The sequence below is a fragment of the Ochotona princeps genome, chromosome X, assembly GCF_030435755.1.
Source record: "Ochotona princeps isolate mOchPri1 chromosome X, mOchPri1.hap1, whole genome shotgun sequence".
Taxonomy (NCBI): Eukaryota; Metazoa; Chordata; class Mammalia; order Lagomorpha; family Ochotonidae; genus Ochotona; species Ochotona princeps.
The window spans coordinates 38,958,225-38,980,116 of NC_080865.1; the positions used below are offsets into that span (position 1 = coordinate 38,958,225).

General features: G+C 37.2%; 1 protein-coding gene across 3 annotated transcripts in view; it reads left to right on the top strand.

Moving 5' to 3' along the window:
* The window catches only part of LOC101519888 (vascular endothelial growth factor receptor kdr-like), a 189,421-nt gene extending 168,090 nt beyond the window's left edge, over positions 1-21,331 (top strand). For all 3 annotated transcript variants that reach the window (XM_058658859.1, XM_058658858.1, XM_058658860.1), the window contains exons 29-31: positions 5,411-5,492; positions 9,247-9,347; positions 19,292-21,331. In XM_058658859.1, coding sequence (XP_058514842.1) covers positions 5,411-5,492; positions 9,247-9,347; positions 19,292-19,493 — 385 coding nt within the window. In that variant the 3' untranslated portion in view covers positions 19,494-21,331. The remainder of the gene's footprint in view (positions 1-5,410; positions 5,493-9,246; positions 9,348-19,291) is intronic.
* The last annotated feature ends 561 nt before the right edge of the window (positions 21,332-21,892 follow it).

The following is a 21,892-nucleotide window of genomic DNA, read 5'->3' on the forward strand; positions in this document are numbered from 1 at the left end:
TGACACCCACGTGAAAGACTCAGCTTTGGCTTGTTACAGCTCTGACCGTTATAGCCATTTAGGAAGAGAACAAATGGACGGAAGATCTCTGGCTCTGTCCACTTCTCTATAATTCTTCCTTTAATGAATAATTGTGAAAAAGAAGAACTCGTAATTTTAGACAATATTCTTCCCAGTTTTCATATAAAGAAATTGGGACCATAATACGTGGTAGTATGCTGACAGTAATGTAATTCTTAACTGGTACATTCAGGATTCAAGATTAGGAGTCATGAAACTGTCATATGCCCAAGGTCACTTTGCCTTCAATATCACTGATAGCCAAACTTCCACAAACTTGTCATAGACATTGTCAGATGATTTTCCACAGGGTTAACGTGCTCTGGTTCAAAGCCAAGTTGTAGGCTAAAATGACTGTAAATTTGAAAATGACTGCCAAAGAGGGAGCAATACTAAAAGGGAGAGAAAACATCATACTAAGCTAATTTTTGAAATCTATTTACAACAAGACCATCATAGTCAGTAAAAATGAGTGAATATTTTTAAATAAATCTCAAATGTCTCACCACATAAAATGGTGTGCAATGAGATATAGTAATTGCTTAATATATTCAAATATATTGTGCTTTATAAAGGTATATAATTAGAATTTTTCTGAGAATAGACTGATGTTTTATGTTTGAAATAAGTTTTATTGCATATTTTGGGGGTTTACAGAATGATGCTATGGGATACATATAGATAATAAAATGCTTACAGTGAAGAACATTAATATATACATCTATAATCTTACATAGTGAATATTTTCTTCCTGTGTGACAATAGTCAAAATCTACTTATTTAAATTAAAACCATGCTATAATTTTAGTAATACTGATGTTGAACATTAGATTTCTAGACTTTGTGTCCATCATGTGTCTTCCCATATATCCTCTGCACTGCACCTTAGTTATAGACTTTACTACCTATCAGAGTATATTTGCCTTTTGTATATTTTGCATATTTTGCATATTTTAAGGTTTATAACACAATACTTACACTTCTGCATCTGGCTGATTCCATTTACTATAATGTTCTGCAACTTCATCCATGTTGTAGCAGAAAGCAGAATTTCCGTATTTTCTTAAGGCTGATATTTTATCGATGTACCTATTTATCTATATATACCTAATTTATTTTATATATATATATATGTGTGTGTGTGTGTGTGTGTTTATTTGAAATAAATAAATTCACTTATTTCATTATTTGAAATTAATAAATACATGTATATATATATGGTAAATAAATCATGGAAAGTTAGTCATGGAAAATTAGCATCTTTTAAGTCAAGGAAAATTAGTATTATCTTCTTTGAACTTCAAAAATAATTTTAATTGTATGTGTCTATGTAGTACAATGTGATAATGTATTCAACATGTGGAGGTCAAATCATGTTAGTTTCAGGTTACTTGAATATTTAGTGGCAAACATTCCTTTTCAATCTGATCAACAATAATTATTTTTATTTATGGGATACAATGTGACATTTTGACAAATGCATATAATGTGTGTTATATCATTCAATGTAATTATAATTTTTCTTTGCTTGTCATTTCTTTGTGATTGGAGTCTCTGAATTCCTCTTTTCTAGTTGTCTAGGAAACATAACAGATTGCTGTGAAATATATTTACCCCTACTGTGGTATATAACACTAGGAGCTTACTCTTGTCTGTATTTTGGTACTTTTGTCCAGCCTTAAGTTACACTCCCTTCAATACTCCCATCCTCCAGTTGTATGTTTTCAGATTGACTTTTTTTTTTAATCTTACACATATGAGGGGAAATATATGGAATTTGTTTCCCTGTGTCTCTTATTTCATTAGTATAATGTCCTATAGTGCCTTCCATTTTGTGAACTCACTCTTGCTGGGTGAGGAGCCATTTTCTAGACTCCACTACAGCCAAATGGAGAAGCTGACTGAACAGCTGATGAGGGCATAGCGTTGGAGTCTTATACAGACCTCCAGAGACCAGTTTCTCCAACTTTATTGGATTATATAACAATTATATAGCATTCGGGTTACTAGGCAGAAGCAGTTAAGTAGGTGCTTGGCAAGGTACTTTCACCAATATGTGTACAAACAAGCAGTACAAACCAATAATCATAAAGGCCAAACTGCACAAGCAGAGGAGGACTATCCAGGTTGGTATAGTGATGGGGCAGAATAGAGTTAGTGTGCTAGCCACAGTTTCCTGACTCACCAAGGCTGAGCCCAGCAGATCGGTGTGCAGAGACGCAGGTTCCCTGAATATAAGCAAAGTAGGCATTTTCGCACCTAGTGGCCCAAACACATTTTGACATAATTTCATTTTTCTATGTCTGCATAATAATCCATTGTATATATATGCTATATTTTCAATACACATTGATTTGATGATGAGCACATTGGTTTGCTCCATATCTTGGCTAGCGTAAACAGTGTTTCACTAAACACAGAAGAGCAGGGTTTCTTAGAATTAATTATTTCCTACCTTTTGACTATATACCTAACAGTGGAATCACTAGCTCATATGGCCATTCTATTTTTAATTTTCTAAAGAATCTCTGGAATAATTTCCACAGTGGCTTTACTAATTTGCATTCCTACCAACGGTATTGTGTTTCCTTTTTTGCATCTTCATCAGCGTTTGTTGTTTTTTATCTTTTTCAAAATACCCATCCACTTAGCCATAGAAGGTCATGAAATCTTATCTTCTGAAATAAAATCGATGCAACTTTAAGATTTACTGAAAAAAGACATTATATTGTATCTTTCCTTTTGAGTGAAAATATATTTTCTTATTAGTAAACCTGATGTCTTATTATTTGATTATTGTTTATAACCCTTATGTGTATGTCTGCAGTCCAGTGGTCTTTATACTGTTTAATAATAGTAACGCACAACTTCATTACAAAAATAAAACAAAATAAATATTCATCTTAACAGGAATAAAGTTATTATAATTATTTTGACTTGCCTTTTCCTGATGGTTAAGGGCACTGGTCATTTTATTATGTATTCATTAGGTATTTATATTTCTTCTTTTGAGAAGTGTCTATTCAAGATCTTTGCCCGTTTCTTAACTGAATTGATTGTCTTTTGAGTTCCTAATGTATTCTGGATACTGATCCTGTTTTGGATAAGTACCTTGAAAATATGTTCTCTTATTAGTTATTTTCCACTCTATTGCTGGTTTCCTTTGCTATGCAGGAGTTTCTGAGTTAATATAATTCCATTTGTCTAGCTTTACATTTGCTTTTGTGGTATGTTCCAAGAGATCATTTCCTATACTAATGTCTTAAATTGTATTCCCTGTTTTTTTCTAGCAATTTAATAATTACAATATCTTATATTAGTTAGATATTTGATTCATGTTAAATGGTAGCAATTTATTTCATTTTTAAGCACATGTGTATATAGCTTTGCCAGTATCAGTTATTGAAAAGAGAATTGTTCTAAATATTTCTGCTAATGCTTTCAATTAAGACAGATGAAAGGGACATCACTGTTTTGCTCAAAAAATGGGGGAAAACAGTTTTAATTTTTCCCTATTGAGTCTGATATTGGAACAGGTGGGAACATTGCTGTATGCTAGAACATACTACCCACAGCAAAAGTTGAGTTATGGGAAGCAAATTAGACTGACCCTAGTTTTCAGAAGGGAAGTGTGAATGGCATTGGGTTTATTAGTACCACCAATTGCAGTCTCAAAGCTGTTGGAAATATATAGAGTAATCTCAAGTTTGTAAGGTTGTTTGAAAAGTGTAGTTCATGATGGGCTTATTCACTATTAATCTTGAGCCCTGAGCTATAATACAGAGAGAAACTCCTTAAGTTTCACAAGGTGAGTTTGAGCTTGTTCATTGAATGCCAAGTGTCCTGAACCATGAGGCATGGAAGGGATGATTCTCCGAGCCTCATAGTATGAGCAAGTGTGACTATGGGGCTTTTGCATTGGCAACACAGAGCCTTAAGTGATAAGACAAAAAAACAGAGATACTTCCTCAAGTCTTATGGATTGAGCAAATCTGATGCTAGAATGTGCACATTGGAAGCCAAGATCACTGAGCCAAGAGAAATGGAGGGAAACTTACCCAGATCCCACTGTTAACCTCAGGTTTTGTGCTTCCCAATCATGCATCTACGGTATGCTAAGGGGTCTGTTCTCTGTCCTGTGTGTATGTACTGGTATTAAGGGGCTTCTAGTAAAATCTGAGGCTTCCTGTTGATCCCGAGAGAGAATTGATTCAGGCATGCCTGGTGGCACAACAGACTAATCCTCTGTTCTGCGGTTCCAGCATTCCACATGGGTTCTGGTTCATGCTGCAGTTCTTCTGCTTCCAATGCAACTCTCTGCTTATGGCCTGGGAAAGGAGCAGAGGACAACCCAGAAGAAGCTCCTGGCTCCCAGCTTCAGATCAGCTCAGTTCTGGCTATTGTGACCATTTGGGAAGTGAACCAGCATTTGGGAGATCTCATATTCTCTCTCTCTCTCTCTCTCTCTCTCTCTCTCTCGGTCTGGGCAAACAGTGGAGGATGTCCTGGGTCCTGCAACCCTATGAGAGGCCCACAGGACCACAAGAAGCTCTTGTCTCCCAGCTTTGAATTTTTTGACCATCGCAGCCATTTCAGGCATGATCCAGCAGATTGAAGACCTTCTCTATCTCCATAAAATCTCCCTTTCAAACAAATAGGTCGATAGATAAATAGATCAATCTGTATGGTGTGCTGCTGTGTGTGTGAGCATGGTGCCATAATAGTTGAGCTTCAGGGATAAAAACACACGCAGACTATTGACCACTAAAGCAGCATGAGTTCAAGCAGTAACTGATTTTAAGGTAGCACTTTGTAGTAAAATCTTCGGCCATGGGTGTCATGCTTCCCTACCGAATGTGAACTCCTTGCAGTAGTACATTTTTATCACCCTCTTAATAGGCTCCATGCCTAAAAAGACCACGGTTATCTGATAATGTAGACTGTAGGAATTTATGATGATGCTAGGAACCTGTTGCGGCGTTATTGCTTACCTATCTTCTTCAAGAAGAGATCCACTCTGCTTGTAAGCTGAATCTGTCTGAGGAAACTGGGTGGTACAGGAAACTTGCCTCCTTCCCTTCTCCATTTGGTTTTACTCTCTGTGATCTACAGGATTTCTGTACTTCTGTACTCTCCTTTATTATGGTAAAACCTGTCTTTATTAAGTTACTGATTTATTGTTTTAATCCTCCTTCTGTGGTGAGGACAGGCATCAGCCCATATTCAAAGTTGTATGTAATTGTGATTTTTTAATTCCAGATACATGTTAGTAAAAATAAGTTCTAAAAATTGTAATGTTAAAAATAAAGTTCAAAAAAATATATATTTTTTAAATTTCTCTCCGTAACAGCACTGAGTCCCAGAAGGATCCACTGATTGGATTGCTTGGTGAGATGCAGGTGACAAAGAAACAGGATGAAGCTGCTGTTGTGGTTAGTTTTTCTTGATCTCTCCATGACTCTGAGTTATACAATATCTGTTGTTTCCTTTGGGAAACAATGGAATGGTCAACTGCATTCCCTATGGAAGTTACCTAATAGATAACCCGTATAGATATGCCTAAAACAAGGTCATGATTAATCATATGATTTACAGAAGATGACAGCTAACCGTAGAAATGTTGGAGCACAAAAACTAAACGCTCATGGTCTTATCCAAAGCTATTGCCTTTCGACAACTGATAAACATGTAAAATTTCAAGGTTTATGATTTCCAAATGAGCTCACATGGACATTCATTAATAAGAAGAGCCTGGAATAGTACTTTTCACACTCTAAAACCCAGCTGTTAGAATCAGTACTGAAAAGACTGCTCTTTCATCCAGACCGATACTGCATTTAGAATCCAGTCACTGGTCTTGATAGAAGGAACCTGGCATCCTTATTCTTAAAAGCCTTCCAAAATGAGTGGGATTATACATAATCCTCATACCTTTGATTAAAGCTCACCACAAAAATAGTTTTTGCATATGACTGCCATAATCATAATGAATAATTATGTCCCAAACACTAGTCGGCAAAGTCATCGGATGGCATAAATCTAGGAAATCATTGTAAGATGTCCTTGAAGTTCAACTAAAAAGACAAATCTAATTCCTTCTCATAGCCCTCATTTAGTTCTGATTCTCCCTGAACAAGAATAGTATCTTCTATCCCAGGGGCATCTATCTAATGAGCCCTGTGCTAACCATGGAAATGAAAATATTATTAGTAATAAGCCAGGTAGACAGAAGAATGACAAAATAGAATAATTGAGCAACACTATAAACCATAAGATGTGCAGATATCTGTAGAATATTTTACCTAACAACAGCAAAGTACATATTCTTCTGGGGTAGATTTGGAACATTCTCTAAAATAGGCTTTCTATACACCCATAAAGTAACCCTGAGTAAGCTTAAAAATACTTAAAACAGGTCTGGCACAGTGGCTCAATAGGCTAATCCTCTGCCTGCTAATGCCAGTATCCCATACGGACTGGGTTCTAGTTATGGCTGCTCCATTTCCAATCCAGTTCCTTGACAATGGCCAATGAAAGCAGCAGAGGATGGCTCAAGTCTTTAGGCGTCTGCATCAAGGTGGGAGACTCAGAAGAAGCTCCTCGCTTCAGATCAACTCAGCTCAGGCTTAGTGTGCTCATTTGGGGAGTAAACTAGCAGATAGATCTATCTCTGTGTCTCTCCACTCTTTGTAAATGTGTGTCTCAAATAAATATAAATACATAATACTTTTAAAATACTCGAGGGCCCAGCATATTAGCCTAGAGGCTTAAGTCCTCACCTTGGGTGCACCAGGATCCCACATGGGTGCCAGTTCCAATCCCAGATGTCCTGCTTCTTATACAGCTCCCTGCCTGTGGCCTGGGAGGGCAGTCAAGAACGGCCCAAAGCCTTAGGGACACTTCACCTGTGTGGGAGACCCAGAAGAGGCTCCAGGCTCCTGGCTTCAGATTGACTCAGCTTTAGCTATTGAGGCTGCTTGGGGAATTAACTGTTGGCCAGAGGATCTTCCTTTGTCTCTCCTCTCTGTATATCTGACTTTGCAATAAAAATAAATAAACCTTTAAAAAAAAGTGCTCAAACAACACAAAATACGTTCTTTGGCGAGAGTGTCATGAAATAAAGAAACAGGGAAATTTAAATGAAAGAATATGTAATTTAACATGCCACTGAGTCAATGAGTTAAAGAAAAACTAAAAAATAAATTAGAAATTATATTGGTAAGTGCAAATAAAATGAAACAGACAAAAAGTTGTAAGAGGATATTTTTAAGATGTAATCACTTACATTGCAAAAGGAAAATTGCAAATCAATAATCTGAACTCATGTCTAATGAGTTTTAAAAAGATGCATTAGCAAAGTGAACCAAAGAATGCAAAAGGAAGGAATTAAATAAAGGTGACTTGCCCATAAAAGAAACAGAAAAACATCATCATCAACAGCAACAAAGCCAAAAATCAAGTACCTGAAAAGACTGAGAAAACTTTCAGAGACTTATCAAGGAGAGAAAAGAGTGTGTTGAAATTACAAAACTCATGAGTGAAAAGATGACTTAACCATTAAATATACTTATTTATTGGTTAATTTTGAAAGCAATTGTATGCCAATCAGTTAGATAAATTGATTAAATGGCTAAATCCCATAAAGACAAAATTTACCAAAAATTACACACAAAAATATGCAATAGACCTAAAAGAGATCTGAATAGACCTATAAAAAGTATAGTGAGGCTGAAGAGCAGTATCAAGTGACAGATCCTCAGACAAGAATGTTTTGCTTATTAGGAGGCAAGGCCCAAGAAAGAGGCGAGTTACATGAGAAAGAAAGAAGGCAAAAGTGGAGTTCCTAGCATTATTCTCTCAAGAAATACCAATATGATAAACATCTGCACATATTTACAAAGATATTGTTATAATATCTCAGGAAAATGGGTGACAGGTTACAGTAATTGAGTGGAGCATAAAAATAAGGAAAGATACATTGAAGAGGGTAGGGAAGATTGTTTCACATTAGCCATCACCCCTTCTCCAGGTCAATAGTTGCAATCTTCACTGATAATTTAGTTGTGATCTGAGCACAGGAATTGAGCATGGCGATGTTTTTATCTTACACCACACAGATTATTTTAATTAAAAAAACAAGATATTCAAAACAATTAAACGCTTGTGAATAATGAAGTTCACAGTCCTTCTCAGAGCCACAAATCAACGTGACTAATATTAGATCCAGGTGGCTTTTAGTTCAGGCAAAGGATTTTATTAGGGAAGAGAGTTTGAGGGACCGCTTCCTGGCACATGCCAGTGACCTGTAGTGCAGGGTACTTGTCATGGTTTGCTGAGGAAAGGCTGAGTAGTTCCTGCAGGGCATTCCAGACATTCCTGAGGAGATAAGACCTGGAAGATTTGTCAGAGACTCACGCTAACTCTGCCAGAATCCTGCTCTGCCTAAAATATCATTTCACCTTTGCTTTTGTTGCTGGTTGGTAGAGTTTGTCTCTGGCTGCTTTGAACTGAGTGTGAACGTTGTAGGGGGAGGTTTAGACTGGAGCATTGTTATTAGAGTCTTGTATTGGCCTAGGAAGAATTGGTTGAAAGATCAGTTAATAAAGGCTAATTATGATGCAAATCGGATGTGAAAAGAGGAAACAAAAATAATATGCTTGTTTGTGGCACAGAAAGCCAGGAACAATAACAACCGCAAATACTATTTCCCAGGTGAGGAGCAAGGACTCACGTCCTTCATCAATTATCTGCTGATTTCCACGTGTGTTCGAAGGGAGCTAAATCAGAAGCGATATAGCTGAGAGTTGAACTAGCACTCAGATATAGAATATGGGCATTCCTAGCAGTGGCTTAACTCAAGTATTCTGCAACACTGATCCTTTAAGTTTCCCTTTAAGAAATAACACTGAAGTTGTACATATAAGTTCCACCCAAATGTGATTATCCAGAATATAGACACAAAGCTATATCTAGTTTCAAGAGAAACTAGAAAATACGATGACTTTGTGCACAGATAAAACTTTGGCAGTAGGTATGGTTGTGTTATTGAAATGAGGAAAGTAATTGACCTGAGAGTCTTCTTCATTTTAGATGCTTGGTTCTATGGACTAGACTACTAACATGCTTACATTGTGTTTTTCTTTTCTTTTCTTTTATTTCTTTCTTTCTTTTTTTTTTTCTGTCCAGAGCATTGCAGGAGACTATGCCACTGTTCTGAACTGGGATAAGATCAGAAGACAGAAGTGCCTGGAAATCCATTCCTGGCCACATGGAATCATGGCCTTAGGGTGAGTATAGTAATTTGGGTTAGTCATCGTGTGTGTGTGTGTGTGTGTGTGTGTGTGTGTGTGTGTGTGTGTGGTTACGATTCATGGTGTCATTAAAAGCTACAATGATTACCTAGGAGATGTATTTGACCCTTTTTCCAGCTTTCTTTATATTCTTTCCCTAGATAGATAGTTAAATGATCAAAGCTCCCTACATACATAGGTGTTCAAACTTCTGCTGCTTTCATCTCCTTCCTGATTCTCCCTCTTACTGTCTCAACTTTAAATTGGCATGGTCATTCATTTCATCATTAAAGGCTTAAATTTCTGATGCATAAAAGTATCATGCCATATAAATGTAGCAAAAGGAAGAAAATAAAGTTTAAATGTAATAATTAAAATAACGATGAAAATTCTGTTATTTGGAAGTAAAGATGCATGGAGTTTACATTTATTATTTCCCATTATGCTAATTTCCCTTACAGAGTTTATGATTTTTGCTTTTTGGAAAGGTGTGTGTGTGTTCTTTGCTATTCGTTGTTGTTTATCAGAGAAAGCATGATAATTGTCCTTTGAGGACTTGGTTTTGCTTCATCCTTTATATGGATGATTAGTATTCCATGGAGTAAAATACCACATTTTCTTTATCCTTTCATTTGTTGATGGGCATCTGGCTTGCCTCCATGTGTTAGCCATTGTGAATTGCATTACTATAAATATGGGGTTGCAAGTACCTCTCTCGCATGCAGATTTCATTTCATTTGTATATATTGCTAAGGGTGATCATATGGTAAATCAATTTTCTATTGTCTGAGGATTCTCCACTACTGACTTCTATAAGGGTTGCACTGGTTTATGTTCCCATCAACAATGGGTTGTTAAGGTACCTTTTCCCCTACATCCTTGCCAGCAATTATTATTGATTGAATTCTGTATGTAAGTCGTTCTCACTGGAATTAGAAAGAACCTCATTGTGGTTTTGATTTGCATTTCCCTGATAGTTAAAGAACATGAGCATTTTTTCATGTGTCTGTCAGCCCTTTGAATTTTATCATTTAAAAAATATCTTTGGGGCCCGGCGGCATGGCCTAGCAGCTAAAGTCCTCACCTTGAACGCCCTGGGATCCCATATGGGCGCCAGTTCTAATCCCGTCAGCTCCACTTCCTATCCAGCTCCCTGCTTGTGGCCTGGGAAGGTAGTCGAGGATGGCCCAATGCCTTGGGACACTGCATCCACGTGGGAGACCCGGAAGAGGTTCCTGGTTCCCGGCTTCGGATCTGCGCAGCACCGGCCGTTGTGGCTCACTTGGGGATTAAAATATCAGACGGAATATCTTTCTCTCTGTCTCTCCTCCTCTCTGTATATCTGACTTTGTAATAAAATGAATAAATCTTTAACCAATATGTTACGCATAAAAAAATGTGTCACATAATGCAATGAAGTTAATAAATAAAAAAAAAAATAAATAAATCTTTAAAAAAAAATATCTGTGGGACCCGGCGCAGTGGCCTGGTGGTTAAAGTCCTTGCCTTGCACACGCCAGGATCCCACATGGTCACCGGTTCTAATCCCGGTGTTCCTGCTTCCCATCCAGCTCCCTGCTTCTGGCTTGGAAAAACAGTCGAGGACGGCCCAAGCCTTGGGTTCTTTTACCCGTGTGGGAGACCCGGAGGAGTTCCCTGGCTCCTGGCTTTGGATTGGCGCAGCCTAGCTGTTGCAGTCACTTGGGGAGTGAATCATTGGACGGAGGATCTTCTTCTCTGTCTCTCCTCCTCTCTGTATATCTGACCAATAAAAATAAGTAAATCTTAAAAAAAAAATCTGTGGTAATTCAGGATATGTGTAATCCTTAATGATGAGAGAAACATCATCCACAGATACTCCCCAGAATCCACGTCTCACATGACTATCATCTCCAAGTTCTGCTCTTTCAAGATGAAGATTGATTTTATTTATTTGAGAGTTATGATAGGGAAGGGTAGGGAGACAAGTGAAGATCTTTCACCATCTGGTTTACTACCCTGCTTGCCATGATGGCCAGGGTTGAGCCAGGCAAAGTCAGGAGCCAGGGACTTTATCTGATCTTTCATGTGGGTGTAGGGGTACACGAACTTATGATATTCTGCCCTTTTTTCTTAAGCCGTTAGAATGGAGCTGGGTTGGAATTGGAGCAGCTGGGACTTGAACTGGCACCCATGTAACTTTGCTAATTTAACCTTCAATGTTCAGTAAATGAATCTACTTCTCACCACATCCCTTGCCAATATCGTCTCTCACCTGGACTCAAGAAGTAGCCACTCATTGGTCTTCCTGCTTCAATTTTTACTTCCTTGTAAGCCATTATCGTTGAAATAGCCATGGTGATCCTTTGCATAAAAGGACGAATTGTGTCACTCAAAGTTCTAAAATGTAGAATGACTGCTTATCTGAAAGTACAAAATCAAGATTATAGTAAAGCCCACATGACTTTGTCGTTAGAGTACTCAAAGTTCTCATCTCATATATGGCTCAGGAGAAAATATCCACCATCTATCCTGCTATCATCACTAAGAACTAGGGAGGAGCAAGACAATGTTGAGCCAAAAACCTAAATTGCTCTTCTTAAATACACTTCTCTCCTATCAGACAAAATATTTATGTTGGCCCACCTTAAATGGATATATTCTTCTCATTTACACACACACACACACACACACACACACACATATATATATATATAATCATATATCTTAGTCCTTCTCTTAAAACTGTTATTCAATGCATCTTCCACCTACTCTCCCAATATTAACATCTTTGGTATTCATAACTAGTACTATATCATTACTAAGAAAGTGACAATGTTATAATTAATGAGCTTGTTAACATTTTCCTGGTTATACAATTATGAAGATGCATGTTTGTTTAGCTTTATACAGTTTTTTAATTAGGCACAACTATCTGTAATCACTACCACAGTCAATACAGAAAAATCTCCATGAGCCATTTGTTGCTACTCTTTTATTAGAACAACTAAGGCCCATTTAACCATGTAATCTGTGGCAATCGCTAAGATGTTCTTCATCTTTATAATTATGTTATACCACATATGCTACCTAAATGATATCATGAAGTCTCTGTGCTCATGAGACTGACATTTTTTACTCAATTCCATTTCCTTGAGGTTATCCAAGTTGTTTCCCACATCTAAAGTTCAATACTTTTTATTGCTAAATAGCATTACATGGTATGAAATGTAGAAGAGTTTCTTTTCCTTTCCTTCTTTCTTTTTTCCCTCCCTTCCTCCCTGTTCACTTGCATGTTTTAAAATATCTGTCTTAAACTGTGTAAATTCTTTTTTTAATGCTTGATAAAGTCTGTTTCTGGAGCTTTCAAAAGTATATTTGATTTATTTTGCTTTCTTAATGTTTTATTTTTCTGTCTTATTCTCTTTTTTGGAGATTCAATTTATTTTTATTGGAAAGTCAGACTTATAGAAAAGGAGAGACAGAAAGATCTTCCATCTATTTGTTCACTCTTCAGCTGGCTGCAACAGCTAAAGAAGCTGAGGCCAGTCCAAAGCTAAGAGCCAGGAGCTTCTCTGGATATTCTCCACAGGTACAGGTTCCCAAGGTTTTGGACCATCTTCCACTGCTTTCCTGGGCCATAAGCTGAGAGCTGGATGAGAAGTGGAGCAATTGGGACACAATCTGGGGCCCATATGTGATGCTGACACTTGTTAGGAGAGGATTAGTCAATTGAGCAATCGTGTCAGGCCCTCTTTTTCATTCTTATCCATGACCTCATATCTTCGTTGGTGTTCATAGCTTGAGCTCTTTATTTTATTAAAGTATTATCCTATATTTCCTTGTAACTCATTGGGTTTCCTTTGGATCATGATTTTTAGTTTCTCACTAGGCATCTCATTAATATCCTCAACTGTAGGCTCTATTCTTAGAAAGTTATTGCGCATCTCTGGAGGCATCATGTTTACTTGTTTTTTCATGTTTCATGCTATGCCTTGTTGCCTTTTGTGTGACTAGTGGATCAGTTGTTTGTACCACTTTCATACAATGGCTTCTATAGTAGAAAAATTTCATGATAATTTCTCTTGGTTTTGTAGTATATTATCCCTATTGCTTCTTCAGGAACAACCAATGGCTTAGGGTTCAGTAACAAGGTAGGAAAACCTGTTCATATCCAAAAGCTGCATGGGGATTTGGTCTCTCTGCGTTCAAGGTGGTTAGTGGCCACACTGTGGTATTTTGGAGACATAGATAAAGATCATGATGAAGTTTTTCCTCAGGCAGTGCTGAGGCAATGTCTACTTTGGGCAGATCATCCAGAAATGGCAGCAAGAGTACCAAGGCTGTTGCAATATTTTTGTGTCACGGGGAAATATAATTCCCATCATCGATGATGATCGTGCTAGATTTGTGAACTAAGTGGAGCATGTGTTTGGGACCTACTTGAGGAAGTGATATAGACAATGAGGACTCTGGCAGCTTCAGGAAGGACTAGAATGTGTACTTTGTGGACAAGTCCTCTAGCCCTGTAGAGGCAAAGACTGATGTCAGTGAGGTTAGTGAGGGGAGGAGGGCATTTTAGGCCCAGAGCTGGTGTGGATTCATATGTCCAGCAGTGGTGATGGCAGTTAGCATAAAGCTGTGTTCTAACACCTAGTCTTATAATGGGCACAGATGGCAGTAATGGGAGGGGGTGAAGTGCAGAAATATGGGCACATGCCCATGGAGATAAGCACCTTGATTTCTCAGGTCTTGGAAGTAGCTACTGTGCTGAACTACCTCTGTGTAGTGCAGAGCATTACGTGGGTTTACAAGTGAACTGAGGTACCAAATGAACTGATGAGCCATTTGTTTTTTGTTCATGAGGCTATAGCTCTATGTGATATTGTGATAGAATGTCTGCATGATCTAAATGTGAAAATAACCAGAGGCTTCTGTCCCCTAGGGCAGTATGAATTACAACTGACTGTTCTCTTGATAGAGCTATGGTGCAGCAATCTAGGCTCAGGTTTCAGAGCAGGAAATGTGAGGTTGTTCTCTGAAGCAAAATTATTAGGCAGACTTCAGGCAACTAGCTCTCTTAACTGGGTACAAGGCCTGTGATGAATGTGGACCTGTCTTGTCTTGATTGGTGGCATCACGATGACTGGGGACCATTGTTTATCCTTACCTGTGAAATGGCAGAGGAATCAGTATCACAAGTGCTGAAGGACTTTGTTCCTGTCTGTACACTACCATTAGAGTGTCTGTGTATCTGAGAAGTTTTGTCTCTCCCCTAAGTTCTAATGTTCAGTTTTCAATCACTGACGTTCAAACACAGCTATTCATGTTTTGTTTTGTCTGTGGAGGAGGTAATTTTTGGGGGCCTCTGTTACCATCTTGGAATTTCCCATTTTGAAAAATTAGGCCTTTTTGTTAACGATTTAAACTTCTTTCTATATTATAAATCCTATACAGATCATCTGGTCTCTCCCCTCCAAACCACCAGGTCTCAGTATCCTCACTTACCTTCAAAGAAAATTTACTATGTTGTTGGGAGTCCCTCAGGATTGATCCCTCACCAACATGCACAGTGGCCTCATTCATGCATGTACCTGGGCAGCAATTCCACACCCCCAAGACCCTAGAGCTTGCAGCCAGTTGGCACACTGGCCGCCCAAGGCTCGCTTACTGTGTGGCAGCAGTAGCTGTGGCCAGGGGCACAAGCATGGAATCCTACCTAGCTTGGGTGTTCCCAGTAGCCATTAGGCTCTTGGAAGCTCCCTGCACCCAGGTTCTGAGGTCGAACTCCCCTAGGTCCCTCCCACTACACAATTCAGAATGGTTGAACTCTCGAAACCACATGAGCAGTGCCATTGGAGCATGCCCCAAGTCGGGGACACTGGAATGGGTGGGAAGCTTGGTAGGGTTTCTCACTTCATCTCCCTCCTTTCCCCAGATACAGAAAAAAATAATGTGGAAACAATGGTAAAAGAATTCTAGACCTTTATCAGATATATGATTTCCTATTTTACAGGTTGTCTTTTTACTCTGCCAAATGTCTTTTGAGATATTCAGCTTTTAATTGTGATGAATTATTTATATATTTAAAATTTTGTTGCTGTACCATTTTTCATATTTAATGAGCCATTGCCAAATTCAATTTCATGAAATTTGTGCTCAAGTTTTCTTCAGTAAATCTTAGTTATTTGATTTAATTTTTGTATATAGTATGAATTAAGGGTGCACATTTATGTTTTCATTTATACATATCCAATTGTCTAAGCAATATATGTTAAAAAGAGTAGTCTTTTCCTATTCAGTGCTCTTGGAATTATGGTAAAAAAGTTGACAATAGACATATGAGTTTGAATTTCTCAACTGTCAGTTGCACTGTATTAATCCAAAGATCTGCCTTTATGTCAATATCATACTGTTTTAATTATTGTAATTTCATCATTTTCTTCAAGATTATTTCAATGTGGGTTTAGGATAGCTTTTTCATTTTGTCAAAAATATGTTTGGGGTTGACATAATAGATAACTTTTGAAAAGTGTTGCCATATTAACAATATAAATCTCCCAATCCATGTACAAGACAATTTCATTGCTTTCAGCAATGTTTTATAGTTTTAAGGGTAGAAATTTTCAAATCTTTGGTGAAGTTTTTTTTTTAATTTTATTGTACATGGAAATGTTTTCTTAATTTATCATATTGCCCATTGTTACCACAGAGAAATGCAACTGATTTATGTGTGTTCAACTTTGTTGAATTTATTTATTATTATTCTAATCAATTTTCTGAGTGAACTTTTAAAGATTTTTGTATTTATATCTATCTATACAACTATTTCTATATATCTATATATCTATATAACGTTGTTGATTAGAAGTTGCAACCTAACCATCCTGTATCTCTTTGTCTCTCTCTCTCTCTACCTCTCTATCTCTGTCTCTGTAAATCTGCTTTTCAAATAAATACATATTTAAAAGTGGTTTTGAATCAAAAAGTTCTGTTCAACAGGAGATAATTTTACTACAGTCTAAGTAGGTAAATAAGACAGATATAAAACATCTCCAATCAAAAAAATCAAATTATGTAAAATGTAAAAAGGTAATAGGTTATACTGACAATACTAATAAAAACTAACCCTTTTTTTTCTTTTTTAGATTTGTTTATTTTTATTCTTTTTTTTAATATTCATTTATTCATTAATTACATTGTATTACATGACACAATTTCATAGGTACTGGGATTTCCCCCCCGCCTTCACCCCAAACCTTTCCCCCATGGTGAATTCCTTCACCTTGATGCATAACCACAGCTCAAGTTCCGTTGAGATTCCCTAATTAAAAGCTTACACCATACAGAGTCCAGCATCCCACTTGTCCAGTTCAAGTTCAACGGCCTCTTAGGGAGGCCCTCTCAGGTTTGAAGGCAGAGCCAGCAGTTTAAAACCCTTACCATGAACCAAACTGTTCCAACTACGTAAAAACATTTCTATGCAAAAATACACTTTTACCATCATGATCCTATGTGGTATATTCTCTTGTGGAAACCAAATCACAAAAAGTTGAAGTAACTTGTCAAGGGACAAAGTTAGGTTTTGAATAAGAAGTCTGTGTCACAGTTCTCTCCTGTATTTACAGTCCTTTACTGTAATTTCAGTCCTTAAGAGTTCAGGACAGAAGGACCTGCTTAACTATACAGCTTCTTAATAATGGTAGGAACTGAACAGGGTCTAGGAAGATGAAGAGAATTTAGATGAGAATATATAAGAAGACATCACAAACCATTAAGAGAAAAGCACAGACAAAATTAGAGAGATTAAGGGAAAGAAGAATGAATGGATAGATGAATAAAGAAAATTGTCCATAGCAGAGAAATGGCCATCGAATGGTTCTAGATAATGTTAATCATGATATGGAAAAATTATCAGAAAATTATACTTATTATATATAAGCCTTATGAAAATCACCCAGTCGATAAATGTCTTAATCTACCAAAGTCTTATTCATGGTAATGGTGGAATACAGGTATGTTCTACCTGCTGGAGGAACCATATATGTGTATTTATGTCTTTAAGTTTATTTCTGGCTTTTTTATTCTTTTTTATAGATTCAATATAGTTCATGGATAAGATTCTAAGGGTATGACATTTTCTCACTCCCTCACTCCCTCTTTCTCTCTCCCTCCTTCCATGTTCTGTTTTTTCTTCCCTTTTTTTTTACGTTTTTGAGAAAGAATATATTTAATTTTCATTACAATAAAAGATTTAATGCTCAAACAGTTCTGAGATGAAGATCTTGTACCCACTGGTTTAGTTCCCAAATGGTCACAATGGCTGCAGCTTAGCCAATCTAAAGCCAGGAACCAGGTATTTCTTCCAGGTCTCCCATGCGGGTACAGGGTCATAAGGCTTTGGGCCGCTTTACATTGCTTTGCCAGGCAATAAGCAGAAAGATGGATGGGAAGTGTAGCAACTAGGACATGAACCGGTGCCCATATGAGATGCTGCCACTTGAAAGGTTAGGATTTAGACATTAAGCCATTGTGCTGGGCCCTCAAATAATTCACCAAGTAAAATTTAATAAGACCCTAGTTTAGTGGGAATATAAGCAAGGCTGATAAAGCAAAGATATAGACCAAAGTTAGGCAATGCTATGTTTGCAGCAATACTGCTATAACAGACACTTCTTTTTTCATTACATTTTTTTCATTTGTTTCATTTCCCATAGGTAAGGGAGAACATAAGGTATTTCACTTTCATCTTTTAGTTGTTGTTTGATAAAAATATATATGCTACAATGCTGATGTATACAGTTATCCTTTTTAAAGTTTTTTTTCTGTGTCTTAAATTTAGCTCCCACATACAAGAGAGAACGTGTAGTATTTATGATCCTGCTTCTTGATTGTTTCACAAAACATGAGGTCCCCCGATTGTATTGTTTTCACTACAAATCATACACTTTCATTATTTTATGGATGAATAATATTTCATTGTATACACACCCCCCACATGTTGTTCCATTATCTAATTAGGGACAACTTCGTTGATTCCATATTTTGGCTGTTGTGAATAGTGCTGCATCTTTTCTCACTCTCATTCTAGCTTTTAAATGAGTCTTTCAAAAAATGTTGAAAAATGTAGCTAAAATACTTTTAAAATAATCATACCTGCCTAGTGAGAATAAAGCAGAGTTAAGTGCCCAGTATATGTGTGTAGAATATATTAAATGTAAGCAATAGTAGATATATCCTTACCAAACAGAATTAGCCAAGTTCATTTTACAGACTCACCTGAATTTAAATGCTTGTTTAAGAAAATCTGGGCACAAAGTATCTTAGATGATAAGGGTTGAATGAGTCTTTGGAAGCCAAGAATGTCTACTGCATAGATAAGGACAATATGGACCAGAGAAGGAGAGAAATGTTTACAGTCAAATGTCCAAACTAAGGTTCGACCTTGACTCCCATTCATAGAGAATTAGAGCCAGAAAGATCTTAAAGTTTATTTATTTCAACCCTGTTTCTCATACTCATCCTTCATAAAGAGACACTGAAGCAGAAAAGATGGCATGGCTCCTTCAAAATCACGTAGTTATTCGGAATTTCTTGGAGCTTTTGGGAGTGTTGACAGTGAGGCAATACTAAACTGTATGTATTCTTTGTGGCATTTCCCAGTGATATTAGAAACTGCCTGCAAGAAGGGACCATAGTTATAATTTATTCAGTTTCCTCATGTGTCCGACAATGGTTTCCACACTGAATGTTGATCTGCACTGATCTGTTGCTTCACCTGAGGGAAAAATTTGAATCAAAAACAAAACAGAATAACACACACACACCCACACACACACACACAAACACTCCAGCTTTCTTCCATATCTACTGGTTCCTGTTACCCTTCGGACTAAAAGATGTGCTCCATCGTGAAAATCATGCATTTTGAATTATTCAAATTTCTTTTTCTCTCCTTCTAGACCAAGAGATGTCAGCAGGAGCAAGGAATCCTTTGTGATGGAGGCCGATTTGGAGCTTGTGAAATACCATTCAGCCCCTGTTCTTGAAGAGGAAGGTCAATTGGAAGATACTTCCCTCCTGCCACTGGATTCCACACTTGAGTGTCACAGCCCACCTCCTGATTATAATTTTGTGGTTCACTACAGCACTATATCCATGTAACCTACTAACAGTACTCTTCCTTTTTCATATATTCAAACCACTCTTTACTCCTTATAAAAATTAACAATGTTTTCCACACCCATGTCATGGTAACAATATTACTTTGATCCTGGAAGAAGAGCGAGAAAGACATTTTATCGAAGAGTCCCCACTTTTTACACTGTTGTGGCACACAGTTGGCCAAAGTCATGCTGTTTGATCTGATGGAGAGACAACATGATGTCCTGTCCATTTCTCTTGTAATTTAACACTTATCAACTCATCCAGGTGTGTTTAGAATTCCAGCAGCATTTTAGTCAATCAGAAACTAAGATCACAGTATATTGAATCCTCAGAAATCAACATCTAAACATTATTTGGTGAGCTTCTATCTGGGTGTGTTTTCTTTAAAAATTAAACCTACATAAAGCAACACATAATATCCTCCGGAATGTGGACTTCCTATTCATCATTTTATAAATGGAAAAACCAACATCCAGAGGAAAAAAGGAGTTTGTGTACATATCACCACACTACTAGGTCAGAGTGATTGCCACCATTTTAAATTCTCTGACCTTACACATATGCACCTGCATGAGCATTTGTTAGTGTAAAAGAGATCCTAATAGGAGGCCTTGACTTCCTTCTCCTTTTTGGCTAATGTGCATCAGAAAACATGGCTAACCCTTGGAAATGGAGCACTGATTTTGCGCTTCAAATGCTGCAATTTCTTCTGTGGTGACCTGAACATTACTAGTACTATTAAAATTCAATGTATACTTAAGACACAAGGGCATTAACGCTGTATGAGGTATGCCAGATTCAGATGCTATCTACTTTAAAAAGTTTGTGAAGAGGCCCAGAGAATCATAGCCAAAGCTCCTATGGTTTGAGTCTGCTCAAAACAAAGAGGCACATACAAGTTCTTTTATCTCTGTATGCCTTAGCCTTCTTCAAACACTGGCTACTTGATTTGGAATAAGTAAGGCAAAATGTGTGACAGAAGAAAGGATGAAGAAATTACCAGTTTCCAACTGCTGTTAGTGTCATCTCCTTCTTTCAGGGTCAGCTTTGTCACTGGCCAATGAAGACTCATTGGTTGGTATCACCAATGCTATCACTGGTTGGTAGTAGTGAAGGACCAAGCCTGATTTCTCCTGCTTCCCTGTTATAATGCATATTATTTATACTAACAGTAACAAGAATATTACCATTGTTTGGCTATGTACCCAATATCCCTTACCAGTTGTCCCTGATGACCAGTAGCTTAGCCAGGTGTCAGGTTTTGCTAACACAGTTTTTATGGCAGGAATCCCAAGAACAGAAAGGAATGACATTATCATCAGCAGTAAGCCAACTTTATCAGATTCTTGTCCATGGTTCACTGTAGATTAATTGTGCGCATGTTATCATATTTTGTTAGTATTTTGCCATTCTTTTTTTTTCCTCCTTAAATATTGTTTCTTTCTTTTATGGGAGTATATCATCTTTATGTGGGCACATGCACAAGTGAGGAAATCTCACAAAAGTCAGGGAAAAGTGTTTTGAAAAATCCATGAGTGGGTTTCAATTTCTTGCACCAAATGAATTTTTAATTTTCTATTTTCATGAACTTTTTAAAGTACCCTAAATAGTCAAAAATATGTTTGCAACTTATTATTCTATAAAATAATCTTATACAATACTGACAGCACTTCCATAGGCTGAACCGCTGTCTCATGGAGAGTGGGACTGGGTGTCCAACAATAATTTTAAATGACAACTCCTCTTATCTTTTTCTGAATTACCAGAGCTTATTTTCCTTTTACATGTAGCTCCATCTAGCGTTTCAGATTGGGCAAATCTTTTTTTTTTTTTTTTTTTTTTTCAGATTCTACATCATTCCCACTCTCCTAATAGCTTTCTTTAACTTGGGAGGTTAAGACAAGGAAGAAAAGTGCTTTGTAATTGGCTCTGGCCCATTGAATAACTTGAGAGTGTGAGAGGAGAGTTTTATTTGTGAGGAGTTCAACTGACCAAGTTTTTCAGGAATCCTTGCTTGGATGCAAAAAGTGTCTTTAGCTTGCTGTATTTCTTTTAAAATTTCTAAAGTTTCTAAAAATCTTGGATTCAACATGATTAATGATTAGCTTCTCTTTGAAATATTCCTTAGTGCTTTTAAAATAATCATGTGTGGACCACTGGAATAAGAAAGCAGTTAGGGCCTAGAAACAGTTTTTATTCTCTGGGTAAAAAAATCTGAAGCCACTCGGTGTCTTCCTTATGACAGGAATTGTACAGCTTGTTGGTAACTGATTACATCTTTTCATTCATCTCTTGAACTCCTATGTATTTGTGGATATTCCGCTACTGACTAGAAATAATCTTAAAGAGCCAACTGTAGGAGTTGACAAAGGTGATTTTTCATAGATATTTTCAGT